The 23,463-nt window shown below is 44.0% G+C and overlaps 2 protein-coding genes across 20 annotated transcripts in view; one reads left to right on the forward strand and one right to left on the reverse strand.

Annotated features, from left to right (window-relative positions):
• CFAP97 (cilia and flagella associated protein 97) overlaps positions 1 to 10,156 on the reverse strand; it is a 49,506-nt gene extending 39,350 nt beyond the window's left edge. The window contains exons 1-3 of one of the 7 annotated variants that reach the window (XM_065597934.1): positions 9,857 to 9,952; positions 9,235 to 9,333; positions 6,614 to 6,996 (exon numbers count right to left, since the gene is read on the reverse strand). Coding sequence is in view for 1 of the 7 variants with exons in the window: in XM_065597929.1 (XP_065454001.1) it covers positions 1,521 to 1,536 (16 nt within the window). In the remaining 6 variants the exon portion in view is untranslated. Of the gene's footprint in view, positions 1 to 572; positions 666 to 996; positions 1,088 to 1,520; positions 1,551 to 6,613; positions 6,997 to 9,234; positions 9,334 to 9,856 lie in introns of those variants that run through there. The other 6 variants (XM_065597932.1, XM_065597931.1, XM_065597935.1 and 3 more) reach the window with 6 other exon arrangements.
• Positions 10,157 to 14,789: 4,633 nt separating this feature from the next.
• SNX25 (sorting nexin 25) overlaps positions 14,790 to 23,463 on the forward strand; it is a 166,386-nt gene continuing 157,712 nt past the window's right edge. For 4 of the 13 annotated variants that reach the window (XR_010601844.1, XR_010601843.1, XR_010601840.1 and 1 more), the window contains exon 1: positions 14,792 to 15,649. Coding sequence is in view for 5 of the 13 variants with exons in the window: in XM_065597936.1 (XP_065454008.1) it covers positions 15,188 to 15,649 (462 nt within the window). In the remaining 8 variants the exon portion in view is untranslated. Of the gene's footprint in view, positions 15,650 to 23,463 lie in introns of all 13 variants that reach the window. The other 9 variants (XR_010601837.1, XR_010601838.1, XM_008168403.4 and 6 more) reach the window with 5 other exon arrangements.

Below are 23,463 nucleotides of genomic sequence, written 5' to 3' on the forward strand. Positions count from 1 at the left end.
GGAGCAATGTCCACAATGATCCTGTTGTATGTGCTTGTGTGATAACAGAAGGGAATGTCTTCCTTACAGAAACAATTGATACATCAGGAAATGCACACACAGCAGAATACTTACAAGAAGTAGCAGTTAAAGCTATAACAAACTCTGAAAAAAATTTCAAATGTCTAGTATGCAGCTTGATCACAGACCAAGCTGCAAATGTATCCAAGATGAGAAGAAATTTAGAAGAGAGTCCCAACTAATAACATACAGTTGCAGTGCTCATTTGATGCACCTCCTAGCCAAAGACTTCAGTGTTCCAGAAATAAAGGCTAATGTTCTTGAAATTGCAAAATACTTCTGTAACAACCACTTTGCAGCAGCTGCTCTGAAAAAAGTGGGAGGAACCAAGCTAACTCTCCCACAAGACGTGTGATGGAACTCCGTAGTGGACTGTTTTGAGCACTATATCAAGAACTGGCCTAATCTGATGACAGATTGTGAACAAAATAATGAAAAAAAATAGATGGCACTGTCACAGCCAAAGTTTTTAACATTGGGCTTAAGAGAAATGTTGAACACGTGCGGAGTACCTTGAAGCCTATTTCTGTAGCCTTGACCATAATGCAGGGAAATAGCTGTTTTATTGCTGACGCTCTTGAAATTTGGAAGGAACTGAGTGAGTTCTTAAAAAGAGAAATATGCAATGACAGAATTAAATTACAAGCATTAAAAGTACGAATGGGACAAGCATTATCTCCGGCTCATTTTCTTGCAAATATTCTCAATACTCGGTACCAGCGTCAAACCTTAACTGCTGAAGAAGAGGAGTTGGCTATGACATGGACACCCAGCAATCATCCCTCCATAATGTGAACTATAATAAACTTCAGAGCTAAGGGTGACCCATTCAAGAAATATATGTTTGCTGCTGATGTATTAAAGAAAGTCACACCAGTGAACTGGTGGAAGTCACTTAGCACTTGGATTCAGAGATTGTTGAAGTGATAATCTCACTTTTAGCAGCGGTAGCTTCTTCTGCCAGTGTAGAAAGAATAATTTTCTTCCTTTGGACTAATTCATTCCAAATTGAGAAATCGTTTGGGACCTGAAAAAGCAGGAAAGCTTGTTTTTCTTTTCCAGATTATGAACAAACAGGAAAATGAAAGTGAAGACAACTGAGTTAGCTGCAGAAGCCAATATTTTAAGTTTCTCATGTTGATCTGGCTGACATTGGTGATTTTTGGTTTTGTTTTAAAATATTTCATTTAACTATTTTAGTTAAAAACAATTTTTAACAAAAACAAACCTGATTTTAAAAAACTTGAATGTTTAACTAAACTCAAAAATTCATATGCTTCCTTTTGTTAAAATATTATATGTTTGCTGTTGAAGAAAAAAATCCAGAATACATAACGTTGTTGTTTTAGCTAGCTAAAACAATTTAAAGGTCTGTCTGGTGATCTCCTCCTCCTAATATAGCATGGTAAGAAAATCCTCCAATTCAACAGGTTAATTATTGATATTTGGAAATAGCTCACCTCTCAACGACTTCATAAATATCTGCTTCAATTACCTTTGGTAAATGAAATAACCAAACAATCATTAATTTTCTGATATAGCTGTAAAACTAATCTGAAAAGTTTTCAAAATAAATCACTTTAAAAAGGTATAGTGTGTACCTTCTAAAAATGAAACCTACACCTGTCTCTGAGTTGTAAAGAATATGTGTTAAGGTTATAACAACAAACAAGAATGCACTTTTATGTAGAAATCCATGATTAAATCGAGTCTTCCTGACTAGTGATTTAAATCAATTTGCTTTAAATCAAATCCACTCTGCTTGGATTCCTCTTTCTTTAGGTTCAGCTTTCATAAGACCCACAATTATGGAACTACCTGTTTAATAGTTGTCATGCGTGGGACATCAGCTTTATAAAGCTGAATACTACAACACATATAGTATTACAGTTTAACTATAAATCCTTTACATGACAGATACAGAAGAAGGTCTTTGTGTCACTAGTTGCATGACTCTACTTTGTAGCTAGATGCAAATGAACCAATAACTAAATGATAGAACAGCGTTCTTGTCTCTATTATCAGACCTCAATATTGTTTGCCGCATGGAATTTACTTATATCTAATCTTTTTTAAATTGTCTCATATAAATGGAAGAGTGAAATTCTATGGGTCACAGTTAAAGTTGGTTTGGGGCAATTTTACACATTTTTTTCTTAAATCTAGATTAGTTAAAAAATTATATCTATATTACCTTTTCTGATCATTTTCATCCATTAACATTTAAGTGTTAACTGTAACATTCTTGCAAATATAGTTTTTGTATCATTATGGTCTTAGCAACCAAGACTACATTAAGAATATTTTAGTGTTACTGGTTATATTGTAACATATAGCCATGCGAAGTCTTCACAGTTGTCACTATGCTGCATAGTAATGGCTAGTCACAACTTCATGGCAACAATGGAGACAGAATTCAAGCATCCAAAATACAGGTCTTTTTGAACTACAAAAGAATTATTTGTTAGCACTCTGTGGCCTCTAAACACACAGTTCAACAGCTTCGATTCTGCCCAGCAGATAAGGATGGTAACATTAGCCGCTTCACGGCAATATTAATATTTTATTCATAACATTACCTCTTCCCTTTTTCAGGCACAGTCCCTTCACTTTGTAATCTTTACATTATTAAAAAAAACAGAAATGCTGCTTTGGTCAATTTCTCTCAGTGACATACTTGGTGATTCACAAACTAGACATTGTTTTAATGGTGAGTATGAAATGAAATTATATGAGAGGAGTTTGAGACTCAGTTGGTACTTTTGTATTTTATTCCCTTGTGCATCTTGGACACATGACATTTCTTTGAAAAGTGGGATTTGCCAAATTATTTGTAGTCAGGGATTTTTCAGGAGAATAGCACACTACATATATGAACAAAATCTTTTATTATACTGTCTGTAGAAAGTACAGATTTTTACTATTTCAGTTGCTAGACTATGGAATCAACAAATGAGATCATGAAGTCTTAGTAAAAGCTATTACTGATCCAAAATACCTATGCCTAACTTCTGATTTTAATAACCCTCTTATTTACACATTCAAAGAAAACATGTTTCCTGCTGTATACGCTAACAACTGTCCATCTAGGAAATTCTTACCAAGCATCAATTACTTACCTAAGCCCCTGTCTTTTCAACACTTACACATATTCTTAACTTTACTAAAATAAGTAGTCCACTGACAACAACAGTAAATTATGAACATAAGTTTTTGCAGGACTGGGACGCTATGGAATATCCTAAAGAATACAGTAGCTGGCTGGTGGTAGTAAAACAGTAACTATAGGTATCCACTACCAGCTCCCAAGTTTATTATTAATTATTTGAATTATCACAGCACTTAGTGCCACAGTCATGGACCAGGACTCCACTGGTCTGGGCAATATATAACAGACAAAAGACAGTGTCTTTAAAGAATGAGGACCAAAACTTTGTCAGCCCTAAAGATTTCTTAAAAAAAAAAAAAAAAAAAAAAAAAGTCATAGTTTAAACCGCATTTAAAAAATAAATAAATAAATAAAATAAAAGCTGCTACCAACACTACTCCCCAGAGATCAGTTTGGAGATGGGTTGTAATAATAGGTCCTCTGGACATTACTGTAATATAAATATCAAATAATAAGACAAAGGTAGGATAACTTAGGTTGAAGGCACATATTAGTGGTTTGAATGGATGTTATGTTTCAATGTTAAGGTTAAAACAAAGTTAGAAACCCAAAGTGTATAAAGTATGGAAGTACACAGTTAAAGCATCTAGACTAATTTAACCAGTCCCTGGAGTTGTCCTCCTACCATTTCACTTTTTTGCACATGGAGCACTGAAGAAAACATGCATCCCCAATACCAAATGTGATGATTTACCACCACACAAACTTCCCATCTTTCATTACAAGTGCTCCAATTTCATGATTGGGACATATGGTGTTTGTATATGTGGAGTTATTTAAGTTAAGCTCCAATGTGGATACAAGAATAAATGGATATAAACTGGCCATCAACAAATTTAGGCTTGAAATTAGATGAAGGTTTCTAGCCATCAGAGAGTGAAGTTCTGGGACAGCCTTCCAAGGAGAGCAGTGGGGGGAAAAAAACCTAACTGACTTCAAGACTGAGTTTGATAAGTTTATGGAGGAGATGGTCTGATGGGATTGCCTACAATGGCATGTAGCTGACCTGCGACTGCTAGCAGCAAATATCTCCAATAGCTAGTGATGGGACACTAGATGGGGTGGGCTCTGAGTTACTACAGAGAATTCTTTTCTAAGTGTCTGGCTGGTTGGTCTTGCTCACATGCTCAGGGCCTAACCGAACACCATATTTGGGGTTGGAAAGGAGTTTTCCCCCAGGTCAGATTGGCACAGACCCTGGGGGTTTCCTCTGCAGCATTGGGCACAGGTCTCTTGCAGGTTTAAACTAATGTAAATGGTGGATTATCTGTAACTTGAAGTCTTTAAATCACGATTTGAGTACTTCAGTAAATCAGTCAGAGGTTAGGGGTGGGTGGGTGAGGTTCTGTGGCCTGAAATGTGCAGGTCAGACTAGATGACACTAGATGTACAAGGAATCATGCTAACTTTTTGTCTAATGACACTTGAAATAAATTACCAGCACCTGGAATGATTAGGTCTCATATTGTGAAGTGTCATGCACCTCCTGTAATGCACTGAGTGCTCTCAGTACCTCTGAATATTTGGGACTTTAAACAGAGTTGGGAATGAGTCCCTTGAGTGCTGCTTGTCATATCAGGAATCTGTAAAATTGTTTAAAGTCTATTATGAATCACTAGGCCACAAAGCAGCATAGCTAATACAAGATTTTAGTTTGTGTGATCCTTATTTAAAAAAATAAAAAATAAAAAAAAATGGCTAAGGTAGCATAACTTTCTGATTTACTCAGGTCACTGCTAGGGGAAAAAGAGTAAATACTGTGTTCGAAAGCTCGGTTGGTTTCTTTCAAGTTTAACTCAGAATTTCTACTGTTTGGATTTTTGGTGTGGCAGTGGGTGTGGGTTATTAAACTAAACCAATGTTCTTCAAGAGTAATATACACAAGCCACTGAACTGTGCCTGTAACATTAATGGAGATTTTGTGTGGGAATCTCCTTAGTTTTTTAAATAGCACTAACATGAGACTAAAAAGCTAAGGGGGCCTTTGAAAGAGGGGGGGCATGTGAAGTGCTGGGAAAATTACTTTGCTAATACACAGTTCAAGGTACCTTAGGAGGGAAACCAATCTCCTACAGACCTTAGGTCCTGTACACAAGAGTATGGCTTTGCTTGTGTAAGTGAATCAAGGCGAGCTAGGTTAGTTAGTTGGTTTATCAGGCCAAAGCCACCTCCAAGCTTAGCTTTCTTCTGACACAGAGGCCCCACAGCAGAGTCCCCTGTTCTTTGCAAACAACTCTCACCACCTCAGATCTCTCAAACTCACTACACCAGACATGTCATCCAGGATATTTATCCATAAAGAGTAATATGTAAAGTATTTACAGAAAGCCTGTAACTTGTCAAAATTCATAATCATTGCAGGTAATATTTAAGGAATTATAGAGAAAGAATGCTTTATGGACTTGGAATAAAAGTCACCAGGGGCTAATCAGTGTCAGTGATGGCCCATTTGGGTAGTGAGGGAGTTGTCATCCTGCCCTGTGTAGCCAGTAACATAATGCAAGGCTGAACTGTGTGGCCTTGCAAAATACTAGGACTTCCAATGGAAAACAATCAGAGGCAACTTAAAAAAATAAAAAAAATAAAAACCACTTGAAGGTAAAACAGGAACTTTACAACAAGACAGGGGTTTGCCCTGTCTGTGAATGGGGGATGGGGACTGTTGTCAGTATAACACAGAGGAGTGAGAAGCACTCTGGATCCATTCACTGAGAAAACCCCTTGTGGTATGGGGATGTTTTCATGAACATTTGGATCCTGGTTCTGGTGAAACCAGTCTGCTTTGCAACACACTGAACTTTGAGGAGGAAACTTACTTTATTGGATAGGAAAGGTAACTATTAAGTCTAGACCCAAGGTTTGCAATTGGTGATTGTTTTATATTGTTATCATTTATTTCCACCACTCCCTTGTTTCTACTTTAATCTTAATTATTTCTTAAATAAGCCTACTTCTGTTTTATTGTAAGGGCTCATACTGCTGTGTGGTTTATGGGAGCAGTGGTTTAGGGTAACACTGGTGAAGTGGGGTACACTGCACCTTTGGGTGCAGAGGATTTGGATTTTCTGCAAGCAGTCAGTGTCAGCAGCTGGATATCACAGGGGACTAAGGTGCATCAATTGTTAAGCTGCAAGGTGAATACAAGGCTGGTATAGTTCTGAGGAGAGTGCTTGAATGGCTAAACGGATGGAAGAATTAGGTTGCTGATTCCCCCCCGAGCAAAGGCAAGACTCCCTCATGCTGGAGGCATGGGGTTACAATGTGACTCTCAGTCATGGGTGCCCCAAGAAAAGTCATAGGCTTCCCTCACCCCTGCTGCGTGGACTTTCAGAAGCTTGTGAAACCCCTTCTCCCCCACAGCCCTAGAAGACTGAGAACCATCACCTCTACATGTCTTAGAAGACTCTCTGGGAAACTTCTGAATGCTCTTCCTGTTAAGCCTTAGATGGCAGCCCTTCACCAACCTTCTCTTGATCTGTCAGTCTTCTAATGAATCAAATAGGCCCAAAAGACTAAAAAAAGCCTACTAAGACTCATGGGATGGAGTGTGTCAGGATGAACCTCCTAAAACGCATGAATGAGGGGGCAATGAGCCACCTAAAATTCACTGAGGGTTCTGCATGCTTCAGGAAATACACAACGAAAGAGAGGAACAGTCCTCTTTATCCCACAAATGCTCTCTTCAGTCCCCATATCTGCAGGTTTTCTAAGGTCCATAGCGAGGGAACCCTACTCCTGGAGACCTTAGGATGTGTGTGGAAGCACACCTGTGAAGAGAGAAAAGGAAATGGGGTTTTCGTGGGCTGGGGCAGGTAGCAGAGCAGGGAAACTCTCCAACAGCTGAATCCAAACAACTGAAGCTTATGACTTATTTCCCAGTCTTCATTCTGAAGCTAACATCAAGCAAGAAAATGCTTCTAATGTTTAGTATTATAAGCTGATGTAGCTTTAGTATCCACAATTTTATTTAGAAAGCACAAAGAACAAACTAAAGCAAACTCAAAAAATACAACTCAAAGAGGGAGGGATAGCTCAGTGGTTTAAGCATTGGCCTCCTACACCCAGGGTTGTAAACTCAATCCTTGAGGGGGCCATTTAGGGATCTGGGGCAAAAATCTGTCTGGGGATTGGTCCTGCTTTGAGCAGGGGGGTGGACTGGATAACCTCCTGAGGTCCCTTCCAATCCTGATATTCTATTATTTTAGTGCATCTTACCTTACAAGCAGCATGTCTGATTAATTTCATTTTTGATGGAAAATGCCCCTTTCATCATTGACAACTCTTCCTAGTTAAGTATCAGAGGGGTAGCCGTGTTAGTCTGAATCTGTAAAAAGCAACAGAGGGTCCTGTGGCACCTTTAAGACTAACAGAAGTATTGGGAGCATAAGCTTTCGTGGGTAAGAACGAAAGACATCTGAAGAAGTGAGGTTCTTACCCACGAAAGCTTATGCTCCCAATACTTCTGTTAGTCTTAAAGGTGCCACAGGACCCTCTGTTGCTTCTTCCTAGTTAGTGATTAGCATTTTAAGGCTTTTCTACAGGAAAAGGGATTAGTTTCTCATGAAAGCATAAGTCTGCACCAGTTGCATGACACCCCATATATGCATCAGAACAGACCACAGAGACTGAAAATAAATAGCCAAAAGAGATGGCTCTGTTTTTTTACTCCATAACAAAATACTTCTCTTGTTGAATAGTATGCTCTCACAGATACATACATTCAACACTTTATGGAACTATTTATATATCTTTCTATCCATCATTGTCCAAATAAGAACTCTGTACATGTCATAAGAGTGACTAAATTACAGTCTTTTAAAATAAATAAATGTAATAAATATAAGTGCATATTTACCTTCTGGTTTGGATGTAGTCATCTTGCAAATGTTTACCTAGTTGATGTGCTATGGATTGTTTGACACAAAGGACTAACAGTTTTGTGATTAGCCCGTTACATGTTACCATTAAGCCAGTTTCAGCAAAACTCTGTTTAACAGAACCATACTGAAGAGGAAAACTTCTAGCAAGGCTTACATACTATTATGCAACATGTCATAAAACAGTTGTTATTGTGTGAATGCAAACCATGTTGACCGTATTTAAACCATAATAGCTTCCTTAACAGGCTTTGAGAATGTATAGACAGTGCTTCATATGTGTGGTATGCACTGCTGTATATTATGTAATATCCCCTAAGATGCCCAGCAATGCATATCTAAGATCACAATTTGTATTGTTGTTCTTTATTTTGTTTGGTGCAGAAAGAGTATACATACTTCCAATGTATACAAAGTTTGAGCAGATTGCAACTTACTTTAATGGATTTATAGATCCCCCACAAAAAATTAGTAGTTAGTTGTCATACAGATGTGTATTACTACTGATAACAGCAAAGAAAATAGAAGCATGTAAAACAAAGGGCTAGAATTGTTTAATTCCAAGGAAGACACTTAAGAGACATTGGCCAAATGTATAATATTATTGAGATAGTATAATTCACCAGGAGTAAGTCATTCATAAGTATTATGCTACAATTGTGTTCTAGTTTGCTGAGTTAAGACATTTTTGCCAAATGTATAATACTTGGACCCAATGACCAAACTCCATTACATATAAGCATAATGTTGTAATAGGTTTACAACATATTTTACTAAGCACTATTAAAATGTTACTCTTCTGTATTTCCTATCCCACCACTCCCACCTCTTTTTCTAGGCCAATTAATTTAGCAATACTGCAATCCAGTGATTGACACAAAACAGTCAACTATTACAAAAGCAATCCTGTTACGGACATTAAATTGAGGTACCAGTAAATGAATAAGGTAGTTGGATGACACATTATTTAAAGGAAAGGACTTTGATTTCCATACAAATACCTTGCTGATCAACACAGATGGGGAGATGGAGACACAGAAAGTTGGTTAATATGGATATTTAATTGGAACATGATTTAATTCAGGTTTTCAATGCAAGCAGAAACTCTCCAAATATAGCTCAACCAACCTCCACACTAAACAGACACCTACATAGGTGTCACTCAGGCAGGGACTCAAGTAGCAAACCAGTAAAATCCTTGGAGGGTGCAGGGGGGAAGCAACCTCACTAAAATATAATACAAAATATATCATTAAAATCTTCCATTGTCCAAGGCCTGCTAATTACACGGTGCCTTTGCCAGCCCACTCGGGGGTGCTGGAGGACAGCACAGCCTGCCGCTGTCGTTCGCCCCTGGCAGGGCCTGCACACCCGGAGGAACAGCCTGTGTGCATGTGGACGAGGGCAGGGGGGAGGCTAGGACCTGGGGAGAGGCGGAGCGCATCCAGGCGAGGGCCCCCGGGGAAAACTCGCGGGGGCTCTAGCCGCGGGCATCGGCGAGGATGCTCGAGGGAGGGGGGCGCACAGGCGGCACCTTTACCAGTCCCACACCGCCGCTAGGGCCGCCCCCTTCCCGTGCAGGGCAGCCCCGCCACCCCCGGGGAGCCTGACGCCAGGGTGCCCCGGGCAGGGGCTAAGCTCCCCTGGGACTGAGCTTTGTTGTGGGCACAGCCGGAGCCGCCAGTAGCGCCGGGCCGACGGAGCCCAGCAGCCTCCTCCCCCGGCCCTGACCCCGCGGGCGGATACTCACGGAGAACTGCGCTGCAGCAGCTCGGCTCCGGGCTCCGGGCCCCGCGCCTTTCGCCCAGGCGCCAGCAACAAGCCCGGCCCCTGCGTCGCCGGGGAGGGGGTGGAGCTCCGCTCGCTGGGCGCCAGGGGGCGGCCTGGGGCCCCTTACGGCTGCCTCCGGGGTGGGGAGAGCTGGGGCAGGGCAGGGCAGCTCCGCCCTTGGCAACGCGCCTTATCAACGTGCCGCAAAGCCGGGCCCCGGCGCTCTGCCTGGGGAGGGGGCGGCGCTGTGTAAGTCCCGCACGGCCGCACTGCGGCTCGGAGCCGCGGGGTTAGACTGGGCGGTGAGGCCTGTCACGCGTCACCGCAGGGCGCTGGGAGCGGCTTAGTGCCAAGGGCATCCGAGTCTTTTATTATAGTAGTTTTGCTTGGCCTTTGTAGCCGAGTAACTGTTGGGGCTGAGCGCAGGGACTGGATTAACTTTTTGTGGAGCATGGCGCGGGGGTCGGTCCCCGGAGCGAGGGGCCGGTGTAAGGACACGAAACACAACCCTGCCAGGGGCATGGCAAGGGAGGCCCCGCAACACCCAGCCGCGTGCGAGGGCGCTGGTTACAAACCGGCAGTTGCCAGATGCACAATGGCCCATCCAGCCCTGTGCTGCCAGCGTATCCCTTCCCTGGGGGTAGGGTTGCCAACTTTCTAACTGCACAAAATGGAACATCCTAGCCCCGCCCCTTCTCTGAGGCCCCGCCCATGCTCACTACCTTCCCCCTCTCTCCGGGGCTCCTTCTCCTCACCCTCACTCACTTTCACTGGGCTAGGGCAGGTGTTGGGGTGGGGTTCTGGGGTGAGGCTGGGTATGAAGGGTTTGGGATACAGGAGGGGGCTCCAGGCTGGGGGGGGTGGAGCCAAGGGATTAGGAGTGCAGGAGGGGCTGCGGGTTGTGGCAGGGGGTTGAGGGGCAGGAGCGGGTGAAGGCTCTGGGGTGGAGCTGAAGATGAGGGGTTCAGGATGTGGGAGGGGCTCTGGGCTGGGGCAAGGGGTTAGGGTGCAGGGGGATGAGGGCTCTGGACTGGGGCCAGAGTGGGGGGGGGGCTCTGGGCTGGGGCAGGGTGTTGAGGTGTGGGGGGGAGGGCTCTGAGTGGGAGTGCAGGCTCGGCTGGGGATGGGGGGTTTGGGATACAGGAGGGGGCTCCAGGTTGCGGGGGACTCAGGGCTGGGGCCGGGGCTTGGGGCGCAGGCTTACCTTGGGCGGCTTCCGAGTCAGCAGCACAGCTGCCTGTCCTGGCTCCATGCTGTGCCTTGGAAGCGGCCAGCAGGTCCAGCGCCTAAGCGGCGGTCCAGAAAGCTCTGCATGCTTCTCTTGCCCACAGGCACCACCCCCCAGCTCCCATTTTGCCCATTTGCCAGGACCAGTACCAGGACAGGTAGGGACTAGCCTGCCTTAGCCCCGCAGCGCCACCATCCGGACTTTTATCAGCCTGGTCTGCGGTGCTGACCGGAGCTGCCAGGGTCCCTTTTTGACTGGGTGTTCCCTGTCTTCATTGAGTCTTTCTGTTAGTGCATTGTACCATAAACTCACAGGTGATCTCACCCTTCTTCGCAGTATTTTAGAATCAGAGAAGGGTAGGACTGCACTCAAGGCGGGACTAAGTATCATCTAGACCAGAGGTGAGCAAACTATGGCCCGCGGGCCACAACTGGCCCACGGGACTCTCCTGCCCGGCCCCTGAGGCTAGCCCCTGGCCCCTCCCCTACTGTTCCCCCTTCCCCGCAGCCTCAGCTCACTGTGCCGCCAGCGCAGTGCTGTGGGCACTGGGGTTGTGAGCTCTTGCCGGGCAGCGCAGCTGCAGAGCCGTGGCCTGACCTGGTGCTTGGTGCTGCACATGGGCATGGCTGGCTCAAGCTGTGCGGCACGGCTGCCTGTCCTGGTGCTCTGGGCGGCGCGGCTGTATCACCGCCAGCCACCAGTGCTCCAGGCAGCGTGGTAAGGGAGCAGGGAGCAGGGGCCTGGCACAGCCTCCCCTAACTGGCCCGCCATACAATTTTGTAAACCCGATGTGGCCAAAAAGTTTGCCCGCTCCTGATTTAGACCATTCCTGACAGGTGTTTATCCACAGGCACCGGCTTCCTCAGGGCCCCCGGGGGGCTCAAACCCCCTACTCTTCCCCAGGCCCTCCCCACTCCTTTCCCCCAAGACCCCACCCCTGGCCCATCTCTTCCTACCCCACTCTGCCCAGGCCCCGCCCCCACCCCTTCTCCCAAGCCTCCAACCTCACCTCTGCTGCACCCCATCCTGCCTCTTCCTGACCAGTTCCGCCCTCTCCCCCTAGTGTGCCCCGTCCCCGCTCCTCCCCCACAAGCACCTCCTGCAGGCTGTGGAACAGCTGATTGCTGTGAGTAGGAGGTGCTGGGAGTGAGGGGGAAGAGTTGATCAGCAGGAGGCCAGCCAGCGGAGGGGAGGAGCTGGTGGGGGAGAGAGGGAGCTGGCTGCCAGTGTGTGCTAAGCACTCCCTAATTTTTTTTACGTGGATGCTCTAGCCCTGGAGCACCCACGAAGTCGGCTCCTATGTGTTTATCTAACCTGCTCTTAAAAACCTACCACAGAGATTCCATAACCTCCCTAGGCAATTTATTCCAGTGCTTAACTATCTTGATGGATAGTAAGTTTTTCCTAATGTCCAACCTAAACCATCCTTGCTGCAATTTAAGCCCATTGTTTCTTGTCCTATCCTCCTTCTTGTAACAAAAATTTTTCTCCCTCCTTCTTGTAACAACCTTTTATATACTTGTAAACTGTGACCATGTCCCCCCATCTTCTCTTCTCCAGACTAAATAAGCCCAGTTTTTTTCAATCATCCCTCATAGGTCATGTTTTCTTGATCTTTAATAATTTTTGTTGCTCTTCTCTGGACTTTCTCCAGTTTGTCCACATCTTTCCTGAAATGTAGCACCCAAAACTGGACACAATACTCTAGTTGAGGCCTTATCAGTGGGGAGCACAGCGGAAGAATTACTTCTCATGTCTTGCTTACAACACTCCTGCTAATGCATCCCAGAACGATGTTCACTTTTTTTTTACAAGTGCTACACTATTGACTCATACTTAGCTTGTGATCCATTGTAACCTCCATATCCCTTTCTGCAGTACTCTTTCCTAGCCAACCATTTCTCATTTTGTATGTGTGCAATCAGTGCCGGCTCCAGGCACCAGCTTACCAAGCAGGTGCTTGGGGCAGCCACACCAGAGAGGGGCGGCACGTCCGGCTCTTCGGCAGTGGGTCCCTCACTCCCGCTGGGAGCAAAGGACCTCCTGCTGAAGTGCCACAGATCACGATCGCGGCTTTTTTGTTTGTTTGTTTGTTTGTTTTCTGTTTTGCGAGGGGGGGGGGGTGCCTGCTTCGGGCGGCAAAAACGCTGGAGTGCAATTGGTTGTTCTTTCCTAAATGGAGTACTTTGCATTTGTTCTTATTGAATTTCATCCTATTTACCTCAGACCATTTCTCCCGTTTGTCCAGATCATTTTGAATTTTAATCCTATCCTCCAAAGCACATGCAACCCCTCCCAGCTTGGTATTATCTGCAAACTTTATAAGTCTACTTTCTATACCATTATCTAAATATTGATGAAGATATTGAATAGAACTGGACCCAAGAATAATCCCTGTGGGATCTCACTCAATATGCCCTTTCAGGTTGACTGTGAACCACTGATACCTACTCTCTGGGAACGGTTTTCCAACCAGTTATGCATCCACCTTATAGTAGCTCCATCTAGGTTGTATTTCTCTAGGGCTATGTCTATACTAGCAAGTGAAAGACAAAACTTTTGTCTTTCAGAGGTGTTCAAAAAACACCCCCCTGAAAGACAAAAGTTTTGTCGCGGACAAGTGCTAGTGTGAATAGCACTTTGTCAGCAGGAGTGCTTTCCTGTGGACAACGCTGACACTGCTTATTTAATGACAGTGAAATTTTAAAAGGTTTAATGTTTGTTGCTGCTCAATTATATTAGGCCCAGATCCTGTAGGCAGAGTATGTCTTCACTACCAACAGCACTTTAACGTGTCTGTGTAGTCATGGCACCTCTGCCAGTGCTGTAAAAAAACCACCCCCATGAGGGGAGTAGCTACCAGCACTTGGGAGTGTGCTGGTGCATTGTCTACACTGCCACTTTATAGCGCTGAAACTTGTATTGCTCAGGGGGGTATTTTTTCACACACTAGTCCCATGTGTTTACTTTACTCACAGTAGCAGAGTTAAGCATGTGCATGTTTGTAAAATCAGGGCTTAGATTATAAACCCTTTAGGGCAGGGATTGCCTTTTACTCTGTGTGTAACCCTTTTTAAAAACATTATTAGTGATATTTATGTTTTGTTTTATAACCGTATGATGATAATTAAGGGTGTGACAATAAGGAGACTATGTATTTTGTATTGTAATCCTATTTATTGTACAGAGCCCAAAGTGTACTTGGTGGTTCAAACCTGTATGAAGTCAAGGTCCTTGCATTGAGTTTACAGACTAAGACTCCAATTCTGCAATGAGATGGTCCAGTGGACTCCTGTGTCGTTGGTGGGGCTCTGTGTCATCCCTGCTGACAGATCCATTTGCAGATTAGGGCATTAAGTGCCAAATGATGGCTGTAATTATACAAATGTAAATCTGGAGTAACCCTACTGATTTCAGTGGATTTATACTAGTGTAAATGAGATCAAAAGAGATCAAAATAGAAAACAAGTATGGCTGGGGGGAGAAATATTTTTCTTTTTTGGTTCGATTTTATTCATGTATTTACTTGCCTGAAAAAATTTCCATTACAAACAGAGTGTTACATAAACGCCCCACTGAAACACACACAGTAAAATCCATCTTCACCACAGGGCGATGCCTTATAAGCACTCCCCAGAGGGCGAGGCTTTCAGTCTGGGTGGGCAGTCAGCGAGGTCTTGTTGCGTGCCGAAGCAAAGGGTTGAAGCCAGACCCGCTCGGAGTGTGGCTGCCCCTCCTTGCCCGGCGGAGAGCACATGGCCCCTGCAGCTGTCACTCAGGCGCCTCCTTCTCCTCCCCCTGCTGGACACGCGCGGGCACGGCGCGGCCTCCCCCTGCTCCCACCGAGCGCTGGGCCACCAGCGGGGAGGAGGAGCGGAGCAGCAGCTGCTGCCGCCGAAGTCGGCGGGGAGGGTTGGTGAGGAAGTGGCCGGCCCCGCTCCCCTCCTGTGCTACCGGGCATGAGCCTCGGCTCCCTCTCCTGCCGGTGCGGTGCCAGCAGCCGCGGGGCTCGAGGAGAGGCGACCTTCCGAGGGGGCCGCTGGGGCGGGAGATGCGCTTGTTCCCAGCGGCGCCAGGAGCAGTATGTTCCCCGATGCCGACAGCACTAGCAGCAGCGGGCAGCCCGAGTCGGCGGGCGCCGCAGTCTCTGGCGCCCCGGGAGCTCACAGCCCCGGCGGCCAGTCCTGCCGCAGCAGCGCCCCAGCGGCAGCCGCCGTCGCCGGCGGGGAGGAGGAGGCGGACGACGAGGAAGAGGAGGAGGATCCCGGCTCGTCCCGCCTGATGCTGGCGGCCGGGCTGGGGCTGCTGGCGGTGTCCGTGTTCCACCTGGGGCGGGCGGAGGCGGGGGACGGGGGGCAACCGTGCCTGGCCCTGCTGCTGTTGCGGCTGGCCCTCTACCTGGGCTGCGCGGCGGCCGCCTTCCTGCTTGGCACCTTGCTCGCCTTGAGCTGCCCGACCCGCGGGCGCCTCCGGCCCCCGCCGGACTTCCCCGCCGCCTGGAGCCGCGAGTCGAGGGGGGACGCTCCGCTCCTGCGGGCAGCCACGGTAAGTGACACCCCAGCCTCTTCTCACTGCTGGACAGACCCTCCCTCCTGCCGATCCACATGCCTTGGGCCCGGCAGCACAGAGGCCCCGGGCACATTTTGAACTGCGATTTCTTGCTCGCTCCTGTTTTGGATTAAATCCCCTCAAACCGCAGCAGGGAGGGGCTAAGATTCCTGCCCCCCTTCCCAGCGCCGACAGACCCCCGGGGGAATTGTGTGCGCCCGAAACCACACGGGGGAGTTTGCCGGGTGTTAATCTTACGCTTGGTCTCTGACAGATGTTACGTTGCAAATGCTCTGCGTTGACAGCGCTGCTGCAATTAAGTATTGTTGGCTACAGCTCAGTCAGGGGCTTGTTCCTGATCATACAAACTTGTCCCCGGTAAACGTTGTATGATGACCCGTTTTCCTGCAACAGTTGAAAACGATGTTTATTCAGGTCAGTTCAGCTCTGCTTAACTGGCACAAGTTATGCAAGTTGCTAAAGGGTATATTTAAATGGAGGGTGCCCTTAGGTAGCCATCCGGCATCCAGGAACAAATTTTGGCAGTGTATTAAAAACACTGGCGCACATGTCAGTCTTCTTGCCATTCCTTTAGTTTAAAAAAAGATTAGTTGGGGCGGGGGATAAGATACAAGATATTCATGTGTTTCAATGCAAATGCAGCTGTAGGGAGTGCCAAAGAACTGTCCTTGAGTAAACTTTATCATAATATCTCCTTGAACTCTTAGACACCTGCAAGATGAACTTGGGAAAGACATGCAGCTTTATATTCTGTTTACCCTCCCAGATTAAGACCCCCCAAATATAACAGTTTTCCCTGCTGAACTCCAAAGGCCAGTAGTGTAGAGGCAAACCCTGTGTTAACACATCCGTAGACTTGCAGACTTAGTGAGAAATGTTAGTCAAAGCAACTTATTTTAAGCATTTCCTGCCCCACATAAAAAAAATCACAGGACTGAGAAAACTATTGCTTGACACGAGGAATTGTTTTCACTCCAATACTGCATACAGATATAAAGGATGTGTAGCATCTGACATGCCAGGTAAGCTCAGTATAGCTGATAGGAGACACATGCTTGTGAACTACATATTTCCATGAAAATATAGTGTAGGTAAGTGAAATACCACAATAATAAATAATGTACTTTGATATAGTGAATTTCATTAATAGACCTCAAAGTGCTTTACAATGAAGGGTAAGCGTTATTAGCCACATTTTGGTATAAAACCTAAGAGTTAATAGGATCCAGTTAGTCATGTTTAATGCTTTAACTTTGGTGTTAACAGTGGCATGAAAGTGTTGTCATTTCTGAATTTCCAGGGTGATGTCTGATTCAGCTTTTGACAGCATGGGCCTTTGAAAGGGAGAGAGCAGAAAGCCTGTTATAATTCACTCAATCGTATAGTTTGCCATTCTTCCACCTTTCCCATCAAACAAGCTAACAAAACTTTTGGGAGAGGACTTGTTTCTTTGACCTATTGGTCATTAAAGAGGGAGTAGTAGGAAGGAGCTAGTTTGTGACCAGAAATAAATTACCAGGCCTACTCCTGAGGGCTCCTGTGCATTTTTGTACAATAGAAAAGGACAGGGCATTATTGCCAGTAGAAAAGGATTATTCAGCCAGATGCTGGTGACACTAGTAGGCACAACTGGCATGAAGGCATGTTCAGGGTCCATCCCCAGCAGTGGGTAAAAGTGATACTGTATCTGATTCAAAAATGGCTATGCTGTGTTTTACACTGAGGTGCCTTCACCTTGTTCAGGGTTTTTTAGGAAACAAATAGTGTAACTGTGCCATATATGTGCAGGGGATAGCGTGTGGGTTGCAAAACCATTGAGGAGACACCTATAGGCCATATGAGTAGGCAGCAGTCACCTAACCTATATTGAGATGGGTGTCCTGTTAAATATTCTGGCTAATGGACTGTGACAGTTCAGCCAGGGTTTTTTTTTGGGGGGGGGGGGGGAGGAGAATGGGAGGGACACCTAGTGTTTATTAACACTATTAAGTGTATAAATATTCTTGGATATTAAAGATAATTAGTATAAAATTGTGAAAACCCATCTGACGCTGAGAGAAAAAGATGTGCCAAGTCATCACTAACAGGCTTCAAACTCCATAGTCCATATCTTCAGGTGATATAAATCAGCATGAAGTAAATGCAGCTGTGCTCATTTTCCCTATGTGTGACTATCTGGGCCTCTGCTCCTTTTTTTGTTTTTTGAGTGCACTCTGTATCTGCGGTGCAAAACCTCTCCAGGTTACCTAGGTTTTAAATCTCTCATTGCCACAATAGGAAGAAACAAGTTGAGAGGGCATTGAAATACACATACAGTGGAAACTGCTTAATTAGAGAAGATTGAAATTTAAATCAAGAATCAATGCTAATGTTTTCACCCTAAACAAAACAATACCTTAATCCAGTGGGCAAGAACAAGAGCTGAAATATCTAGAGACAAATACACTTGTTTCACTTTATATGCTATATACACATTCTTTTCCTGGTAGATAATGTTTTCACCCCTCAGCTAACAGAGAGCCAAATTTCTCCTCTCCTTCCTGTCCACTGGTTTCATGTGTGGTGCTGTTGTCTCATCACACTTGTTTTGTACTGGCTCCCTATAGGTTTTATCCTGTGGTATTTTTAATTATTTCTGAAAATATTTTAAATCATTTTAAAAAACAAAAACCTCACAGTTCAGTAGCTGTGGCACAGTTACCTTGGTCCAGGGATAGCCCTTTTCCCCAGGGTCTGATGCTTGCCAAGATTCAGTCAATTACAATATACCAGATGTAGTCCAGTCAAGATCCTTTCCCACTACAACATAACCTGACTACCTGAAAGGAGTGGGAAGGAAATGCCAAAAAAGGAGTGAGGGGATTTCCTCCTTTCCATTTGGAAGCCCCTGTCCCAGGCATCTGACTTCTTAGGTCCTACAGTTGCAGCTCTGTCTTGCTTTTTCTGACACAAAATTGCTTTAACCCCAAGGCTCTTCGTCTTGCAGATACATTTTCTCCAAAGAGGATTTTTTTATGGATACAGGAATCATTCTGATCAGTGCTTAGATACTATAATGGTGGGGGCAGTATTAGCAACTTGATAGGTACTACATAAAAATATAGGCCACCCAATAGATTTTGTTGCCAAATCTCTCATTCATCTTTCTTTCTGTAATAATTTGTAAAATTAGCTCACCTCTGCCTATCATGCTTTCTATAATATTTACAAATCTTCTGGTCTTGCTCAATTGTTGCTTTCCCATCTATCATGGATCCTTCTGATATCATTTTTCTATCCTTTCAAGAGCTAGTAATGGGGCATTAGGTATCCATGAAGCTGAAGTTTCCCAAAGTTTGACACACCTTTCCTTTACTCGTATTGGAGCATAAGCTTTCGTGGGTGAATACCCACTTTGTTGTGGGTATTCACCCACGAAAGCTTATGCTCCAATACGACTGTTAGTCTATAAAGTGCCACAGGACTCTTTGTCGCTTTCTTCTAATCAAAACTCTTAAAATTCCCTGGGGATATTTACTTACCAAACACAAACATGTCCTGTACTCTGCAATGCCTTGGGTTAATCAGATGTACTGATTTGTGTTAACAGTGTAAGAGATAATTTTGATTTTAAAAAAGTCCCTTGAATGGATAACTGAAAGGGGGGAAAAAAAATAAACTTGTGTGTGCACAGGTTTCTCTTAATGTAGCTCTGTGAACTATTCCCCAGGAACTGAGATGCCACAGTAGTGCTCTTTTTCCTTTCTAAATTGTGTTTTGACACCGAGTCACTTTAATGACTCTTAATTAGTGGGTTGAGTTGCCACACTCATTTTGAGAAATACCAAAACTAAGATGGATGAGATACTTATTAGAGTCAATGACTGTACATTTAGTTGATATAAATGATACTTTATAGAGAGTGGTTTATTTAATCTAACTTGAACTAACAGAAAGGAGGATAAACATGTTTTCCAGCAAAAATATGTATTGGTCATAACATCACCCCCAGATTCTGTAGATTAGTTGTTTTACTGTTTTAAATTCACATAAAAATATTCTCGTGTACACACATGCCCAGCATTGAGCGTCTCTTGAAAATTTAAACCTGATATAGTCAGTCACTTTTTTTTGTTTTGAACTTATCTTAGGAAAAGATCTTTCACATATACTTAGCAGGATTCCTTCTTCAAAACTATTGTTATACAGTTATTCTGACTGAGATTTACATGGCTCTGTTTCACATTCTGAGGTGGTCAGTTTTTCTTTCAATCCATATAGAATGTATGTATAATGGATAATGCTATGTGCATGCGTCCCTTGTGCAAGAAGAGAAGAATTGCATTTCTTCCTCCCCAGACTACCTAACTACCGCCTAGTCTTTGGAGCTGCTGGGGTCCAGGAAGATGAGTTTTATTACTTAAATTGTAGAAAAATCAGTAGTGAGATTACTGGAAAATAGTCCCTTGTGGATCAGACAGGATAGTTGGCAGCCTAGACCAATCATTTGATCTGGTGTAGAAAGCTGAGCATTCTTCCCTCTTCTGATGGGGAGAAGCAAATGGGAGGTTGGGATGGTTAATGGCAGGAGCCACAGCAGCTATCAGAAGAGGTACACCTTTGCGTGTAGGTCTCTTTTCTAAAATGTGATCACAATCACTAGGTGGAGGAGGGAGGGCTGGGCACAATGTGGAATGGCAGGAACAGCATCCTACGTATCTTTTGGTTAGGTTTGTGTATGTTATTCAGAAACATCCATACTTATCCTAAAAATTAGTTTTTTCTGCAAAATCTACCTGCTGAAGCCTAGTTTATCCCTCCTTCCCCTGATCCTTCAGAGAGATATAGGAAAATCACTGATCCTTAAGGTGTCTTGCTATCCACTTCTGTCCATCTTGAGAATATGCTGTTTGCTGTTCTGTCACCACTGCTTTTTGATCGTTTCTGATTTTAGAAACGAAGAATTCTGGACTGTCCTTGTTCAAGATTGCTTACCAGTTTCTCCTCTGCATTTTGACATCTGGAGATGTGCTAGTTTGTCTTTATCTAAGTCTTTTGTTAATCTCCCTTTAATGATGCAGTCAGCTAACTTCCCTAATGCTGAAGTGAATCTTATTAATGCATAATTCATTAAATAAATAAATAAAAAGCTGCCATCATACCATCTGCCAATCTTCAGAAGTATTTCTGAATTTCTAAGGTTATATTACATAGATCCAGTCCTGCAATGGGAGTGTCACTTGCAGAATTGGGGCTATGATTTTGATAGCTCTGCTATGTAATAATTATTATTTTCTTTTACAGCTCTGTTGAATACTCTTTGCCCTTGTGGATTTATGGCACTTTCCTTAGAACTCAATCTGACAGGATTATTCCTTGATGAGTTGCAAAATGTAACCTGGGGATCGTAACTTCTTCCTCAGTGAAAGCTGATGCAAGGAAATTAAATTCTTTTGGAAACTCCACCTTATTTATTTGCTCCCATGACTCCCTGGTGATAGAGTGGCCTTCAGACTTGCATGCTGCTTTCTTGTGTTAGACACATTGAAAGACTTTCTTGTTGTCTTGCTTTGCCATCTCATGTATCCTCTTTTGTCATCTTTATATCTGTCTCACAGCTTGCCTGCCAGTTCATTTGGATAATATTATTTAGTCATTTAATATTTGGCTTCAGAAACCATGTTGGTTTTGGGGGGTGCTCTTCACTTTAAAATAAGTAATCTATGACTGACAAGGAGAACATAAGGAAAGAGCAGCTTCTCTCTTGACAAGTGAAAGCCACATTGCTTTCAGTAATTTAGGAGGCCAAGTGCTGGGATGGCCAGATTATCACTAGCCAGATCTTTGGCGGGGAAGTCACAAACTTGGGACCAAAACTCTGTTGGAAGCCCAGTGAAAAACAATCCCCATTTGGATTTTGCATTCAGGATATGCCTTGGCATTTAGAATGCTCTCTCTAAAACACTTGATCAGTCATAAAGGTTCTAGAGAGAAACTTGTTTTGGGCCTCTTATTATTACTTGATTTTTGTTACCCTGTGATTTGCAAAGGGGAGCAAACCCACAGAAGAAATTACCAAGGGAAAAGACAATTACACACTTTCTCCCTCCTTCTCCTCCTCTGGTCTGGCTTGGCTGGCTATGTGTTATTCACAAAATAGCTGCATGGTCCATGGGCCATGTGGATAAAGAAGGTGTGATGATGGAAGCAGAGGATCCTAGGGGCAGTCACTCTGTACTGTATTTCCCCAAAGAGAATGCTCACCCAGCATAGTGGAAAAGGAGCAAAATTAATGCTGATTAAAGCAGAATTCCTTCTCCATGTTCTTCTGTCCCCCCCATTAAAGGAATCAGAACACAGTGTCTTTGCTGTAGAAGGAGGCTTGAGGTCAAAAGGGTTGGAGATAAATGCAGAGGGATTGTCTCTGTAGTAGGTTAAGCTGGGGTCTATGATCTGTGGAGCTGAGGCCTGGGTTTTTCCCAAACCTTAACCTATTCAGATTCTTCTGCTTTTGAATTTGCTGGGAGCTTTGGGTTTGAGGGCTGATTGTTTATTTCCATACATTCTCATAAAGGAGGAGAGCATGGGGCTATTCTGTAGGCAGGGAATTCTCTGTTAACTCATCCATTATTCTTATGAAATTGTGCTCAAGCCTTTGCTCTGATTCTGAAGGCTTTTTTTCATATTAAACATGTGATAGATCCACTAATGGACGAAAAAGGAATATTGCTTTGTAAACAGACATTGAAATGAGACATTACTCAGACAAATTAGAAATAATCACAGGATATGGGGAAAGATAGTACATTCAAAACATTTCCCCCCCCCTCAAATGGAATAGTCCTGTCTGTCTAATTTGATACAACTTTAATTAAAATTTCTATAAAGTTGTTATTGTTGGAAACTCCTAGTTGTAGAAGCTAGGGCTTGGTTACCTGTATGTATGTATTTATTTATATCACTTCAACTCCATCAGTTTAGAAACCAATACAATTAAAACAGTACAGCCCCCTAACATGGACACAGTTATGTTGTAAATTTATGGAAATAAGATATACCAATATAAGCACCCTTTTCCCCGGTATAGCTGTCCTCGGAGCACCCAGGCCAGTGATTCACCTTGTTACCTCCTGCCTCTATTGTAAGGGAGTCTTGCTTGTGTCTGGCTGGGTGTCAGCTCCCTAACACCAACAGCCTTTCATGCCCTCTCCTTGGGGCTATGGCAGCCCTGTCTTTGCCTTCCAGGTTAACAATAGGTGCACCTAGTCCCTGAGTCTCTTTGAACTGTTCCCCTGTGATATGCAGCCACTGATACTGGCTATTTACAGAAATCTCAGATCCTCTGCCCCCAAGGGGGCAGTGTACCCCAGTTTACTAGTTTTACCTTAAACCACCATTCCAGTAAACCGCTCAGCACTTAAAACAAAACATAAAACAAAAGTAGGTTTGTTTAAGAAAGACTAGCACTTTAACCTGAAACAAGAGAGAGTGATGGAAACAAATGGTTACAACACAAAACAAAATCATATGATGCGAATCTGAGTCTATATTTATTAATAGTTACCTTTTCTGTCTAATAAAATAGGTCCCCTCCTTCCAAAGTTCAGTCTATTGCAGAGCTAGCTGGCTGGCTTTATAGGAACCAGGAACCAATTTTTCATGAGAATTCTTGAGGGGCGGGAGCTGTCTCCCCGGTGAATGGATACAGAGTGCTTTTCCTCACGTTGTGTTATAGTGAAACAGTCTGTTGTCTTTATTCATATGCAGGACAATTCCCTGTCTGTTTTAATGTTCCTTTTGTACTTCTAAGT

Source organism: Chrysemys picta, chromosome 5, assembly GCF_011386835.1.
Source record: "Chrysemys picta bellii isolate R12L10 chromosome 5, ASM1138683v2, whole genome shotgun sequence".
In the NCBI taxonomy this organism is placed as follows: Eukaryota; Metazoa; Chordata; order Testudines; family Emydidae; genus Chrysemys; species Chrysemys picta.